Below are 15,345 nucleotides of genomic sequence, written 5' to 3'. Positions count from 1 at the left end.
AGAGATCATCGCAGTCTCAATCGTTCATTTTCCACAAAAGGTCGATTAGACCTGCTCAGCGCCCCAGCCCTGGTCGGACTCGCGCATGTTCGAAGGGGGCTCGATCGAGGGAACGAATTCCAGAGCGAGGTAGCCGACACCGACGAAGCCGACCAGCGAACCGGCAATGTAGCGCAGGACGTGGCCGTGCAGCATGATCGATCCGACGAAGATGTAGACTGCATCTGTTAGTGGGAAACAGGGATGGGGGAATGATAGCGACTCACAAGCGCCCCGGCCGAGGAAGGAGAAGAGGAACGAAGCGTAACGGTACACGTAGTCAGGGACCGTGGGCAGGAATTCCAGGCCACCGACAACTAATTCAAAGTCAGCATTTGTAAAAAAAAGGTCGAGCAGAGTACCGGCAGAGGAACATACGAAGACCGAAGACAATCACATAGGCACCGACAATGATGGAGCCCATGGACGGAGGGAAGAACTGGGCGATGCCGCCCAGAACCATGATCACGCCCACGGCGATGTTCACAATCCGACTAACGGTGTCAGCGAGTCCACCCATCACAACCACAAAGCTTTATCCAGTGTAGACATACAAGATGTTGGAGAAATCCATGTCTGCGGTTTGAAGAATCCGTCTATTTATAGAATCGGCAGGTGCAGCTTAATGAATCGATCCGGCGGGCGGGACGGTATGACAGACGTCTGTTCTAAATTCTAGATCGAAGACAAGTTAGTCTAGTTCAAATTTCAAATGACGGCTCTCATCACCGCAGACGCAAACCGAGCCTGGAATCTCGTGGCCTAACGGCCTCCCGGTGGGCCGACTGTCGCGTGACGGGGAAAGCGCAAGGTAACCGCTGAAGAATGACCCGACCAGATCAATCAGACACTTACAGAGGTAGAAAAGAAAGGATCGCCTGTGGTCAAGAGAAAGCATACAGCACGATTGCAGGGAGGGAAAGATGCGGACGGAGAAATCAAGGAGACAACAAGGCTCCCCAGCTCATCCAGTTGTTGTTTTGCGCCGTCGTCGGCGGTGGGTCTGCCAAGCGCTGAGTCAGCCGCCGAATCCGCCTTTCACGTGGTCAGTGTTTCTATAAACGGATGGGTGACATTCCGCTGGATTAGGGTGTGATCATTATTGGTTATTAGCCTCATCACACTAGAGGTCTAGAATAGTCAATAGAGACAAAGACAGCCAGGGTTGTTTTCCAGGATGTTGGACCGGGGTATTTGTCGCATGGGGGCTGGACTGGAGATACGGATCGGCATAAATCCATTGCACCAGGATGCTGACTAGCAATCTTTCCATACCATACCGGAATGGGTCCGTTTTTTTACTCCTTAATACGTTATCGATAGGGCTGACCATTTCTCCATATGATACGGAGTAAGTCTGGTTTTTGGACAAGAAATTGTGACCTTTTCACGCTGTGCATCACCACTTTTATGAGTGTTGGTTATACGGCGGGCTATTTGTAACAAAAGGAAACTTGGGCTTTTTGTGCTGTTCATCACATGTATGATCTATTAAAAACCGAATCTCCCACCTAAGTATGGTAATTTGTAGTTGCTATGACTGTACTGGATGATATCCGATATCCCTCCTAGATGGCATATGGTGCCTGGCAGTCTCAGGTCAATATCTCTGCATCAATCAAGCAGCAAACTGTGCCGCCTCTTGGAAATGCACCACTGGCATAGCCTCCCTACAATCTATAGCAAAGAAAACTATTCTCATGTAGCTTGCAAGTAAGCTGGAGTGGGATATCAAATGTGGGCGAAAGGAGATAGATAAGAGGCTAGCGCAACAGATTCAAAGGGTGAGGGATGTAGAAAGTGGGCGAAACACGCAGAGGGCAGGCACTCAATGAAGATATCTTATGATCTTATCTGGCTGATTGACTTGCTCTGCATGAAAAGGGGTACCCTCACACCCCTCATACCCCTCACACCCTCATCACCCTCATCACTCTCACCACCCTTACTATCCTTATTACCCTCATCACCCTCGCCTCATTGATCATGCGTGTAGTTGTCCAGAGAGCGGAAAAGACCACCAGTGTCTTCCCGAGGCCCATGCTGTCGCCGCAAATCCCCCCACAGAACCTGCTCTGACACAAGAAATGGATTTGAGCGGCTCCCTTAAGCTGCCACGCATGCGGCTGAATGGCGAACTCAGAGGGCGTGTCTGCTTGGGGTGTTTTATTCAGAGATAATTGCTGATTGTCAGTGCATAACAATGGTAATAAAGCAAGATTACCACGCACAATGCACTCTTTCTCCCACTTGGCACCCACAAAAATGTTGTACTGGCACTGGTTCTCCATCTATTTCTATTTGCTGGTTCTCCAAATCAACATCCATTGAATCGCTATCATAGTAGGTATCATCGCGGCCAACACCTCCCTGGGCCATATAAAGTTAGCTAGGCTCCATGATTTGTATTATCATATGTTTTTCTTTGCACATACTTCTATCTCGTCAGGAGAGAGCAGATAAGGTCCTCTTGGCGGCATTATGTGAGGAAGTTGGTAATTTGCATCCGCTCAAGGTTCATATGGAATTGACCGGATTTTCTCTATAAGAGAATTGAGAATGGCCTGTTCCTTCTCTTGGATGGAAGACATGGTAGAGACTTGGCAGAGGGAAAGGCTGATGGTGACTCTGGGGAATAGATGATGCAGTGGTAAAATTGGAGATGAGGATGACACTTTTTTTTCTTCATGTTTTTCTCTCACTTCGCAAATCATCGACATATCTTTAATTCACTGTTCAGTCGTCTTTCTTACCACGCTTCGCCTTCTGTGTTTGTTGATGACTGTTTCCTTTTCTCAAAGCGCGCTTTCCATTTTACCTCAATGGAAACGCTATACCACTTCTTGTAAATCGCTGTCAGGTGTATACGGGGTAGTTACGGAGTATAGAGTAGGTAGGCTTTGATATCCTTCTGATTAAATATCCTGGATATGAATATAGACATGACTACTTAAATACAGATCACTTCTCCAGATCATTACAATCCCATCAGCGCATCTTGTCTCTTCTCCAATCGAACGGTCGATAGCCCATTCGCCAACCGGCTCATCTGCAGAGCGTCTCCCTCCAGTTCTTCAAAGATGCTGTTCAGATCCCTGCCAATGCCCACCTGTTCGGCTGTCTGCAGACTCCGTTGATCGAGGAACGGAGCAATCTCCGGCCAGACGCTCTGCACGTTGTTGAAGAAGAGGTCGACGCCCATATCTCCGAGTCCTTTCAACTCCTTGACGCGGTTTCGCACTTCACCCCGGTCATGATGCGCGGACTCGAGGAGGTTATTCAGATCGCCATCTACATCAGTCAGCTGAAGAAGTCTGGAAATCGCCATATCCAAGGAGTGAGTGGTTGACATACTATACTTTTCCCTGATGAACTGCGCCGCCTCCCCCAAATTAGTAGCCCCCTGCTCCCGATACCGGTTATACCCGCCATCGCGCAACACGCCCGTTCGGTCCTCCCAGCTACTATTTCCCAGCGTCTGGATATTGTGATAACCCTCATCCAGCACCTTTTTGACAGCCTGCTGCGACAGATCGTGCGAGATGGGCCGCGACTTGAGCATCGCGTCCAGCAGCATCGCCAGCAGCGTGTCCGGCGTCGCGGTCAAAGGCTTCTCCGCCACACAGGTGCCGTGCAGGGGAGTGCGTCCGAACTGCTCGACCGTCCGCTGCACCTTGGGTCCGTTGGTGGTAGTTTCGTCGGGCTGGTCTTGCTCGTCGCCGAGAGGCGTGTCCTCGTTGGTGTCGTCGCGCATGTCGTCTTCGGTGTCTCTGCCGAGTTCGCGCTCCAGTTGGTTCTCGAGGTCTTTGTCGTCGGCCTCGTTATTGCCGGCCTGTTCCTCGTCGAGGAGTTCCACTTCGTCGGCGTTGTCACCTTCCTCTTCCTCTTCTTCTCCTTCTACATCCCCAACATTGTAGTCCTCCCCAGGCTCCCCGTAAGCTTCACCTTCATCAGTTTTACCTTCACCTCCCTCATCAACCTCATCCTCCTCATCTCCAAGCTCCTCCTCCACATCAACAGGAACCTTGTGCGGCCAGTTCGACGATTGCTTCCCCTCCTGTGTCACATTCTCCTTTGCAGCCCCCTCCGAACCACCCGCCGCAGAACCCTTAGATACCTTCGTAGGCGGCTCGCGCTGTTCTTGCCCCGCCTGTCCACTCTCCTCGAAACCAGGCTCCAGGCTCGCGGGCGTCTGTCCGTCTGGCTTCTCGGGCCGCTTCCGCTTGGGAGGCTCCATGTTCTCCGTGTCGGATGTTTCTTCTTCGACGACGGGGGGGTGGTATCTCATTTTGAATAATATTTTTCTTTCTTTATTGTTCTCTTTTGAATTTCAATAAATAGGATTGTGTTTGACTGATTATTGTCAAGAGCGCGTGCGGAGATAGCTGGGGTTAGTTATATTGAGACGGTTGTGGTGGTGACGTCGTTATGATGAGGTCTTGTTGGGGTCTACTTTGCATTGTGATGTAGACTTCTAGAACGTCATTGTCTGGCTCTAGTCTTCGACGTAATATCGCTAACTACTCTAAGCTTAATTGTCTGGCACAATGCTCCTCAGAATGCTAGGAGTTGCAGAGTAGAGTAAGGTAAGTCTACAACTTCGCCTCCCGCAGCACACCCCTCACCAAAGCAACCGCCTCCCCCGCACACCCATACGAAGCCTGATACCCAAACCCCCCATGCCCATAATTATGCACAACGGCCACCCCATCCACCCTCTCTACCTCTATCCGCGTGCCTCCCTCCCTAACAGGCCTCAGCCCAACCCCATGTCTCACAACATCCAACCCCTCAATGCCCTGCCCCTCGCCAACTAACTGCGGCCGCAGCGCCACAGCACGCTTCATGATCCGCACCGCGAGGTTAGGATCTGGCGTCGACTCCCATCTGTCCTTCTGGTAGCACCCGCCTAGCACGGTGCCGCCCCCGGCCGCCCGCGTCATCATGTAGCTTAGCTCGTCCGGACCGTCCTCCGTCCCGCCTGATATGGCGGCCATTGCGCCGGAGTCGTTGCGGACGATGACGATTTGGCCGCGAGCGGGGTAGAGTTTGTTGTCGGTGACGCCGCCGAGGGTCTTGGAGGAGAGGCCGGTGCAGTTAACTACTAGGGTCGCGCGCTGGCCGGTGTGGTGTGCGTTTGCGGCGTCTGCGATGTGGGGAAGTACCCCGCGTTTGAAGATTACCCCGTTGCGCAGGCATTGGCTGACGAGCCAGGGGAGGTAGATTGCGGTGTTGATGCAGACGGAGGTGAATTTGCTGCCGCTGGCGATTCCGGGGGGGAGTTGGTTTTGAGGAACCTCGCAGAACTAGACGGTGTTGGGTTAGCTGTTGATGCGAGGAGACGGTGGTGTCGTGCGCATACATCTGGGACAACGTCCTTGAACCATGGCTGTGTGATTGCTGCGGCGGGGGGGCTGTTCGAGGAGCCCTCGTCGGTCTTGCGTATGTAGCCGATTAAGTCTGATTGCAGTGTCAGCTTAGCTTCCAATGGTTTGGAGTGATCCGGGGGTTGCATACCTTGGAAGTGAATGCCTGCCTCAGGATGCTTCTCAGCCAGCTCTTTCAAGACAGGCCATGTATTCCGTTCCCGGGTCTCATGGACGGGGTTACTCTGGCCCACTCTGTGCTAATTAGCCTTGGAACGGGTGGAGATGTTAAAAGAGTGGGAGATAAGCAAATACCCTTGAAGCACGTACGGAACGTAGTTGGCGCCGGCCCAGGGAGAAGCATACTCGATGTCGTAGTCCCCGGGCATGTGTTTGGCGACCACGGTGATGCAGTTGGAGGCATCTTTGGAGAGGAGGTAGGCGGTGGTGAGGCCTGAGACGCCGGCTCTATTCGTGTATTAGTATAGGATGATGAGGAATATATGCCAGGAAGTAAGTATGGGTCTCCTACCCCAGGACTACGATGTTGTTGGGTGCCATGTTTGCTGCGGAGGAATGGTCTATTGCATGTCGGATGAAACCCCAATTCCCCCGCTCAGCTCCCCACGAGATCCCGGGGATGAGTCTAGAGACTAGCCCCATTCGATATGAGTCCAGCCCATTTGTCGCCGTTTATCCGAGGTTGGTGGCATGCCCAATTCCTCGATAGTGCTGATAAGAGTTTTAGGTACTAGATGATCAGGTCAGTTTATGACATCTGATTGGTAGCTGGACTGTCCCTCGCATCGTGTGCTCAGTGATGCCCTAGCTGGAGCCCTATGTATTAATAGTAGGTATAGTATACTATGACTGATACAATATACTAGGACCAAGCTATGACGCTATTCCTCAGTCTAATAGACTTTCATACTGCAACAGGTCACAGCCATCTACCTAATAGATCAACTGTCATGGGATCATGCGTGATTCTTCAGCCGATCTCCTCAAGCAGACAAGTCATCTCCTGCATTGGGCACGCTTGACTGGGCCATCTCAATATAAAGTGACGCGTTTCGTCATCTGGTGGAGATCCTGTCGCGACATAAACCAATAACAGCATAACAATATCCTCACCGCCTGCTGTTCCTTACCGTACCAGACCAAAGTGACCATACCAAAGTTACCGACCTCCGCAGTTCTCCGACCGAGAAAAAAAAGACTTCACAACAGTACAACTTGGAAGTATCAATCGATCTATAGGTAGTGGATAGTCTCTCAGGTATAGAAAGGAGAGGTCCCTATCATACTGATTACAGAAGAAGTGATCGTGAGGAGTGAATGACACTGTTGGTCATCCTCACAACTGAACCCTCCGATATTCCGATCCAATTGCCCGTCTGGTAGCGACCATCCGGCAACCCGGACGCATCGAGATTCACTCATTGCTGTCTCGCCTACGTCTTCATTCACTCATTATTGCACCTCTCTGACCTATTGTCTACCTCACCAACCCCCTCTTGCTTTCTCTTCCTTGAACTCTGCTCGACGGAGCTCTCTTCTTCTTTTCTTCCTCTTCTCTCTCTCTCTCTTCTGCCTCCTCCCAAATGAGGGTCTTTCGTCGGGCAGAGCTGCTACAATCATGGCCGATATTCCTCACGGTGGGCGTATCGTCCCCATAGTCGACACGCCTCAATCTTCTACCAATTCCACCACGCCGTCCTCCTCCTCCTTTACCTCGTCCTCCTCGTCCACCTCCTCCGACGATGCCTCCGTCGATCTCCCGCCTCTCCAGAAAAAACACCACAAACACCGCTCCGCCCGTCCGTCCAAACCCACCCGCAAGACGCGTACCATGACCGTCGAGCCCGAATGTCTCGAGCTGTCTTGTCTCAAGGAGCTGGACCTCTACGCTCTTCCCACAGAGGGTGATGGTAATGCTCCTCTCTCGCGCCAATGGGGTCCCCCAGTCTCGGGGGGTGGTAGCTGTTTCTGACTAGACCCGTACATAGGGAACTGCCTCTACTACGCCCTCTCCGACCAAGTGTTCGGTGACTTCGGTCATGCCGAGGATATCCGTGTCCGTCTCGCCGATCACATCGGTGCCAATAAAGAATACTTTATGAACTTCATTCCGGCTGTCGGGGGTGAGCGTCGCGCTCCTCGGCGCGCTGCCGCCTCGGCTGCCAAGTACGCGTCTCATCGGTCGTCCGCCTCGGCCAGCCCCGCCCCACCGTCCTCCAAAGATAAGGATCGAAGCTTCGATACCAAAGTGGCGGAATCTAGGAAAGCTGGTGTCTGGGGAGGGGCGGAGGAGATACAAGCTTTTTGTCAGTCGTTCAAGATGGATGTCAACGTGTACACCGAGTATGGTGTGCAGAACTTCCGTGACGTCCATGCCCCGGAGTCGGAGGAACGGGACGTCGTCCACGTTGCTTTTCACGTAGGTATCTCTTACTCATTCTTACAGTTTAGAGACTAACCTGTCTAAGGACTTCAATCACTATTCCTCGGTGCGCCACCTCAATGGCCCCCGCACCGGCTTGCCGTGTATCCCCAAGATCAGCAAAGAGGCCGAAAAGGAGGCGACAACGGTGGCCAACGCGGTCGTCGATGTGGCTACTCCGTGGAAGATCTCCGCAATCCAGGAGGGGCTCGGTGGCAAGTATGACCGAGCCGTCATCGTGGATATGCTCGAGCAGTGCCGTGGTAACATTGACAGTGCCTTTGGCAACCTCATCAGTGAAGGCGGACCCGCCATCGAAGCCCCGGCGCCCCGGGCTATCATGAAAACGCGCCTGCAGCCGTCGTCGCGGTCCTCGTCGCCCTTTAGCACCGGCAGCAAACGCTCGGCGGACGATACCGACGAGGAAGATCCCCGGCCTGCGAACCGCCGCCTGCGCACCCGCGACCAGAAGCGACGCATCCTCCCGGATGTGACCGTGGGGATTGCCTTTCGCGATGACCGAAATGACCTGGTCTCGCTCCGTCTGCGGGTCAGCCCAGACGCAACGGTGCAGCATTCCCCGCTTGAGCCGGTCCCGCAGACAGACAGCGACTCGGTCTCGCGGACCAGTCCTGTTGCTCTGGACCAGACGCAGAATGTGGAGGGTGGGGAGGCCGTAGAGGCTGGGGAGACTGCTCCTCCTGAGTCTACTTCTGATGAACAAAAGCCACGGCGCAGCAAACGCATCAGTCGGAGCCGCAACTCCCCTGCTATCTAGTCGACTTAGCATCTTCCCTTCTCCTTACTCCTCCTTTACCCGCCTTATCTGCCTACATCCCTACCCTACCTACCCTACTCTTGCACTGCCATCTCGAGTCTCATACGAAGTTACGATACAATACATGGGGTTCGCATTGCCCGGCGTTGGGGACGAACATGCCTCGGTCCCCGTCATTACAGCATCCTGTGAGCGATTGATGAATTCCTTTTTCTTTATTTCATATCTGTTTCGTCATCATCACCTCCATTACCAGCCACAAAAGATGATACTTTCGATCCACATATTTCCTTATTCCCCCGCTCCGAGAGCACGACAAACATCATGTTCTATTCTATTCAATTCAATTCTACCGGTGAGGCGTTAGCGGTGTTGGACTTTCAATCAATGGATGAACTACCATACCATGTTTTTGCATTTGGGTGCACACAATACTCCGGTTGGGTGGATTGATTTCATTGCATTAGCAGGTTTCTTCTTACTTTCTTCTTTCTTTTTTCTTTTTTGTTCCGGATAGATCCCGCGATGATCGCATGTATTAGCGGGGTTCGCTAGGGAATACCCTACTGCTTATTACAATGTTGGAGCGGTTACTACTACCTACTACTATATCCTATCTATCCGATCCTATTCTCCCTAGGTAAAGATAGATAGATCCATCAATCAACCACAAGAGGATACAGTATACAGTATACATATCTGCCTCCCGGCCATCCCCTCAAAATTCCCCAGCAATCAATCAATCAAGAAACAGGCCTTCCAGAAGGTCCCCCCTCCCCAACAACCCATACCTCCTCCCAACAGCAAACCGCGTAAACCTCCACCTCATCCTCTCTAACAAGCCCCTCTTAGCCTCAAAATACCCCACCGCAACCCAAACAAACACATCTCACCGTAACCGCGCCATCTACCCCCACTCCTTAGGGACCACGAAATTATACATCGCCGCATACTCAAACGCCTTAGGGTAGAATCCACACACGTCCCAATCTAGCCACGTAAGTTCCCCGCACGGTGCGAGGAGCAGACCAGATCATGGTGCGTTAGCACGAACGGCTCGATAGTCAGTGGTAGCGCCCCGACGGCGGGATCCGGTGAGTACGGTATTTGGGGCTGCTGCTTTGAGACTTGCAGCGCACGCCTCATGCCTGTGAAGTTTCCCCAGAAGCGGGTGAAGTGGGCTATTTCGGTGGGTCTGGAGTGCGCGGGGAGACCGAAACGGTCTTCGAGGTAGAAGGATCTGATTTCGCCTGTCGCGAGCGATCCTGCCGTGGGTGAAGTAACGGATCGAAGCGCTTTTACGCACCGCCGAAGCTGCAGGCCTAGTTTGATGGTCATGAACCAGGGTAGGTCTTTCCAGAGTATGTCTAGCGTATCTCCCTCAATGCGATTCATAATGGTGTATGCGCATCCTTGGACCTTGATGGTTTTGAGGATTGAGGGGCTGGGGATGCCGCGGTGGGTGGCTACTTCTATGGCCTTTTGGACGTCGGCGATTTCGGATGGGTCGTGGTATTTTGCTATGAGGTTTGGGGAGAGGTAGAATACCTGATTCGAAGAGGCGCATTTTGGTGAGGATGTGATGTGGTGGAAGAGGTCTGCGTCGGGGTATTTGTCTAAGAGCTCTTCATGGAAGGAGGAGGAGGAGGATGGTGATGGTGATTCCATTGTCTTGGGGGGGTATGGATGGAGGGCGAGGTGTTATGTTGGGATGAGGTGGAAGTCAGAGGTTGGATTGGTTACTGGAATGGATGAGAAGGACAGTGGATGATGAATGCTTTGTTCTTGGCGTTTGTGGTTTTCGTTGGTTGGTAGTAGGTAATAAGTAGATGGTTGGGAATGACTGTCCAAGTATCTATCTATCTCTCTATGGATGGATACTAAGTAGAGGTTGGTAGAATTCATCCGATTCATTCAATTCAGTTTACCAATCGGGTTACAATGAAATGTGTGTATCTGCTACATCTTCACCATGATAGATGGCTAGCTTATTTTCTTAGTAGATTAGCAATTAAGGTATATATGCCTGTTATACTAAATCATATAACATCTGTGCTATATACATTTATGTATATGATCATGTACACACAAGATAGTCTCTAGCCGCGGTGGAAAACCCAGCAAAAACGAGCAATCCCAGTCCAACAAGAATCCCAATCAAGAAGTAGGAACATGCTGCAACCCCGAATCCGGCCTCTGCCGCACCCCAGGCGAATAGCACAGATTATAAAGCTCATCCACATAATTACTACACGCCAATCTACCCGCCACAACAGTCGTCTCCAGGATCTGTGGTTCCTGCTCAGGGTCCGCTGCTGGCTCCGGGGGCCTGGCAATATCGACTTTGATCTCCCTGCGGACCATGATGTCGCCTAGTGGGGTGAGAGGTGGTTCGGTGGAGACTGAGGAGCCTCGGGAGAGGAGCTTGGGTTCGATGCGAAGTTGTTTGCTATTTCTGGGTTGCTTCTTCTTTTTCGACCAGAAGCGGAGGGCGGAGGGGGAGGGGGAGGGGGAGGGAGAAGAGGAAGAGGAGGGAGAGGAGGGGGTGAGAGCTTCGAAGTTTGAGCGGATGGTCGAGTAGAATAGGTCTTGGCCTAGTTCTTTGGTGAAGTCGTCGCTGTCGGGGACGCCGTCGTTGACTTGTTGCTGGACGCGGAAGAGGCGGAGAGGGGTGAAGATGAGGTTTGGGTTCGAGACTCGGGTGTCGAGCGATGCGACGGTGCAGAAGGATAGGAGGGTGCAGGTTTTGGTGCTGTTGGAGTCTCTGAGTCCCCTGCAGGGGGCGATGAGAGGTCGTGAGGAGAACTTGGAGACGCTGTTGACGTTGGTTGGGAGGGACGCGTTGAGGGAGGATATGGCCTGGATGAGCTGCGAAGGGAAGTCGTCTACGTCTTTGTAGAATCTAGCGCGGTCTGACTTTAGCCAGCTTAGGCATGCGGTCATGGTCCAGCCTTCCATGCGTGCTAGTAGTGCTAGGTGCTGCGTGTCAAGGCGCTTGATTTGCAGTGTTGATGATGGTAGGGGGTTGCCCGTGCCTTTCGCTGTGAGTACCTGGAAGCGGTCGCGGACGGTCGGCCGCAAGACGAACGATACGAGATGAATGCCCGGCTCGAAGGCCCGGCTTGTGGCGGCGAAGTCTCGCATGTCCTTCAGGTGGAGGCCCAACGTTGTGGACGGGACGTGGATTCGGCGCGAAAGCACCCCCGTGACGTTCTCGATCGTCGTAAACCGGAAGCCAGACCCTGCGAGCCGTGATGCCTCCTGCTTGGTCAGTTTACGCACGGTAAACATCACCTGTCCTTTGCTGGTATGGAGCCGGGAATAGCCCATCATGCGAGACAAGTGGGAGTGCGGAGTGGTCGTCGCCAAAACATCGTCGTACAGCATCCCCAGGTCTTGTAGCGGCTGGCGAACCTCGTCGGCGAGATCTTGTGCGGCCACGCAGAAATGCCGCTTGAACAGACCATCAAAGTCCGGTTGCATCTCGGTGTCTTGCGCCGATGCCATCCCTTTGGAGATGTAGTGTTCCATCAGCGTCTCGTCCGATTCAATCCGACTTCTCATGAAAGGCACCGAGTCTTTCACTAATGCCCAGTTCCTGCTTGCGCGGAATGCCCACAAGAAAGCAGAATGCGTCCGTGTAAGATCGTCATCGTTGAATGTCTACATCATAGAATGTCAATAACTGGACTCCGCGAGACTATCATCAATCCACATACCTTGCCAACATACCGGTCCACCACTTTCCGACTGGGAAGAAGCGCATGCGGTGTGACCATGATACGCCCTGCATGGTCGAAGAAAGCACACGTGAGAGTCACCTGCTGTGCCTGGGTCCGCAGTCGTCTGCGGTTCCCACCAGCAACTATAGCACAGCCTGTTAAGACTCCGCACGCAATCAAGGACTATCCATTTGGTTATTATACAAGCACCTATAGCATGCATTTCAACCCACTTACAAAGACAAAACATATTATGGCAGTCTGAGACCGAGAGACCTGACCCTTCGGCTTGACAGTCTTGTCGTAATCTCGGTATAAGGTGCCGACGGTAGCGGTCCAGTGCATGCCCGAGACTGCACCAGCGAGGAAGACCCCACAGAGAACACGCCTCCACCAGCAGCCTACCCATGTCGCCTTCCATCGGAAAAAGATACCCAGAGCCACCGTGCTGGCGAGAATCGCAATAACGAATGAGCCGAAAAAATTGCCGACGTGGTAGTCAAGGTTGTAGTTGGAGATCCCCATCTGGCCAATGTAGTGCATCCCAAAAACCGCGGCGCCTGTCAAAGCACCCCCCGAGATGATGCGAAGGTAGCCAGCCTTCTCACTGGCCCCACCAGCGTAGAAAGCCGTGAACAGGATAAGTACCGGGCATACGAACGATAGCCCTGTATAGGGCACGCTGTATGAGATTTGGATGTGACTGTCCCCATTGCCGAGGATGATTGCCCGATTCCCTATGAAATGCATGCTCCAGATTCCAACGCCCCCCATTGCGATGGAGGATGTGAGAAGCAAGTACCTATTCCACTTGTCAGTAACCGGTTGTAAGACCAGAGTTAGTGTACCATACCAATTGTGGAACCCGGAGGCAGATGTGCGTCTGTGAAGAAGCTCAAGAGTGGTCGTGCATCCCATCACGCTGGTTACACATGAGAGGATAATGTGACGCAACATGTACGAAACGGCAATGTACTTGCCCGCATCTGGGGCTCCAGTGACCAACATGCTGCATATAAGAGGGCTAAGAGCACCTAATCTCACTGGTCAAGGCATTGATGGGATGGCGATACTGAGTCCCAGCTGGTTACAGAGTAGCTATGATGAATAGCGCATGAAGAACCCAAAAGGAAAGGCTTGACCAGGAGAACGTGCCAAGGGTCGAGCCTGAACCAGATGGAGATATCTGACGGCTGGTGGCCACAGGGAGACTTGGATATTATAACTCCAACCCCTCGGCAGTGGCGTACATACGAACGAAAGCTGAACTTCCACTAGGTCTCGAATAATCAACCATGGATGGTCTCATTGTTCCTGTCCACTTTGCCCCTTCAGCGTCCTAACTACACGCCATCTTGGACCCTAGCCCACGCTCGGTCCCGCTCTATGGAGACTAGCACGAGGGATCCAGGAATAAACCAAGAAGCGACATCAGAAGTCCCCATAATTCATAGATAAGGGATCTCGCAAAATCCGATGGCTGCCGGGATTGGATCTACAGATCGGATCACCCTATCTAGCAAGCGATGGGGTGGGGCGTTGGCGAGTCGCGATCCAGCCTTGGTCAAGGCGTCAAAATGGGCTATATCAGCCACACAACCATTGTGCCCGGGGTAACCGAGATTGGTCCTTGCGAATACGATGAGTTCATTTGGTATTTGCTTGACGCGAACTACCGGCCTGTACGTGGGTTACAGGAGTCAGGGGATTCAACTTCCACTGAGATGCATCTGCAGAGATCGGAGTTATCTCGATTTTATCCCGGACACAGGTTGTATGCCCACGACAGGCTGTGGGGAGTTCACAACTCCTCCACAAGAAGATCCAGACGTCCAAAGATGATTGGAACCTGGGATACTCGGTTGACATTTTCGCCAGCTGTGGGGGCCAGCGCAGCCAGTAAGAGTTCATTAGCTTGGACCCTGACTCGTTAGTGTAGATACAGTTGGTTGGTTTGCCAACCCATAAGATCGAATCCAATCGAGGCCATCAAGCAAGTGAGACATCTTAGCCTTCTAGGTAGGAGATAGCAGAAGGGGGTCCAAGTTGCGTGGATCATACAGTTCAATAAACCTGGTTGGTAGTTGGGTGGAGAAGAGATGGAGGAGATCCTGGCCAGATCCCTAGGAGCCTTAGGCGATCTCTCGTCTTGGCCTGAACGGGTGAGCCACCAAATTCAGGCGACCAAGTTATACCTCTTCATTCAGTCGCACAACATGCAAGTTCAACCACCATTTATCTCGCGAAACTGAAGCTATCCAGAGTTTCAATCAAGCGGATAACATCACTTAGTACCAAAAATAACAGCACCTGTTTATCACTCTAATCCAATCAGCTTGACTATCCTCGTGCATCTTGGTCAACTATAGATCGGAGAACACTACCGATCCATGATTCAAGATCTTTATGGGCAGTGACAACCTGCAGATAAACCAATCTAACCTCAATGATGCAAAACGGTTAATATATTCAACAGACAGTCTCCAGCCTCTCCCATGAAGGAAATTAACCAGACCAACGGCCAAATAGCAAGATTCGACATGTCACCTCGACTAATGTGATCTGCAGCCAAGACACATGACATCGAGGACCCTTTCAACCATTTCCTCCATGTCTATTTCTGTCACTCACCGTTTCCTTCCCTTCTTTCTTTGTGACACCCTTCTGCATCCTTCAAATCAGGTAGTTGTAACCTTCTTTGTCCCTATATGAGTTCCTTTTATAGTTAACCACCTCCCCAGGTATCCGTGCTCAGGGGCCATCCATCGGGGAGACTCGCTCCCGAGAGAACGAAGTTGAGGATAGGATAACCGCCTGCATCCACTGTTACACACAGTATCCCTAGTGCTAACGAACGCGGCTTTGTTTCGTACTCGCGAATTTGAGTCCCGTAGCATCTATCCAACTTATGAGGCGACAGCTCAACTATTTCTCCAACCGGTGAGAGCCCAGGCCCGTCCTGTGATTACTATTCTTGGACACACTTCAAGAACCCCC

General features: G+C 52.2%; 5 protein-coding genes across 5 annotated transcripts; 1 reads left to right on the top strand and 4 right to left on the bottom strand.

Annotated features, from left to right (window-relative positions):
• Window positions 1–45: 45 nt before the first annotated feature.
• P168DRAFT_237884 (TVP15 family protein) lies at window positions 46–4,276 on the bottom strand (the record flags this gene model as incomplete). The annotated part of the gene is made up of 6 exons (XM_024833580.1): window positions 46–218; window positions 267–356; window positions 418–533; window positions 782–786; window positions 3,059–3,330; window positions 3,394–4,276. The coding sequence occupies 6 exons, from the start codon at window positions 4,274–4,276 to the stop codon at window positions 46–48; spliced, it is 1,539 nt and encodes a 512-aa protein (XP_024692281.1).
• A 355-nt stretch (window positions 4,277–4,631) lies between these two features.
• Window positions 4,632–5,966, bottom strand: P168DRAFT_319149 (FAD-dependent oxidoreductase; the record flags this gene model as incomplete). The annotated part of the gene is made up of 5 exons (XM_024840250.1): window positions 4,632–5,345; window positions 5,402–5,499; window positions 5,557–5,660; window positions 5,736–5,873; window positions 5,938–5,966. 5 exons carry the CDS (start codon window positions 5,964–5,966, stop codon window positions 4,632–4,634), a joined length of 1,083 nt encoding a protein of 360 aa, XP_024692280.1.
• A 1,078-nt stretch (window positions 5,967–7,044) lies between these two features.
• On the top strand, window positions 7,045–8,626 carry P168DRAFT_297581 (OTU domain-containing protein; the record flags this gene model as incomplete). Its single annotated transcript, XM_024838190.1, has 3 exons — window positions 7,045–7,336; window positions 7,415–7,845; window positions 7,895–8,626. The coding sequence occupies 3 exons, from the start codon at window positions 7,045–7,047 to the stop codon at window positions 8,624–8,626; spliced, it is 1,455 nt and encodes a 484-aa protein (XP_024692279.1).
• Window positions 8,627–9,715: 1,089 nt separating this feature from the next.
• P168DRAFT_212288 (uncharacterized protein) lies at window positions 9,716–10,264 on the bottom strand (the record flags this gene model as incomplete). The annotated part of the gene is made up of 1 exon (XM_024833060.1): window positions 9,716–10,264. A coding segment is annotated over one exon (549 nt), but the record flags the coding sequence as incomplete, so codon positions are not given.
• A 414-nt stretch (window positions 10,265–10,678) lies between these two features.
• On the bottom strand, window positions 10,679–13,155 carry P168DRAFT_290835 (uncharacterized protein). The gene is made up of 3 exons (XM_024837300.1): window positions 12,586–13,155; window positions 12,346–12,531; window positions 10,679–12,289 (listed from the first exon to the last, which is right to left on the bottom strand). The coding sequence occupies exons 1-3, from the start codon at window positions 13,120–13,122 to the stop codon at window positions 10,784–10,786; spliced, it is 2,229 nt and encodes a 742-aa protein (XP_024692277.1). The 5' UTR covers window positions 13,123–13,155; the 3' UTR covers window positions 10,679–10,783.
• Window positions 13,156–15,345: the final 2,190 nt, after the last annotated feature.

The sequence above is a fragment of the Aspergillus campestris genome, assembly GCF_002847485.1.
Source record: "Aspergillus campestris IBT 28561 chromosome Unknown P168scaffold_7, whole genome shotgun sequence".
Taxonomy (NCBI): domain Eukaryota; kingdom Fungi; phylum Ascomycota; class Eurotiomycetes; order Eurotiales; family Aspergillaceae; genus Aspergillus; species Aspergillus campestris.
Note: the sequence above shows the minus strand (reverse complement) of the source record. Positions and strands in the feature narration are given on the sequence as shown.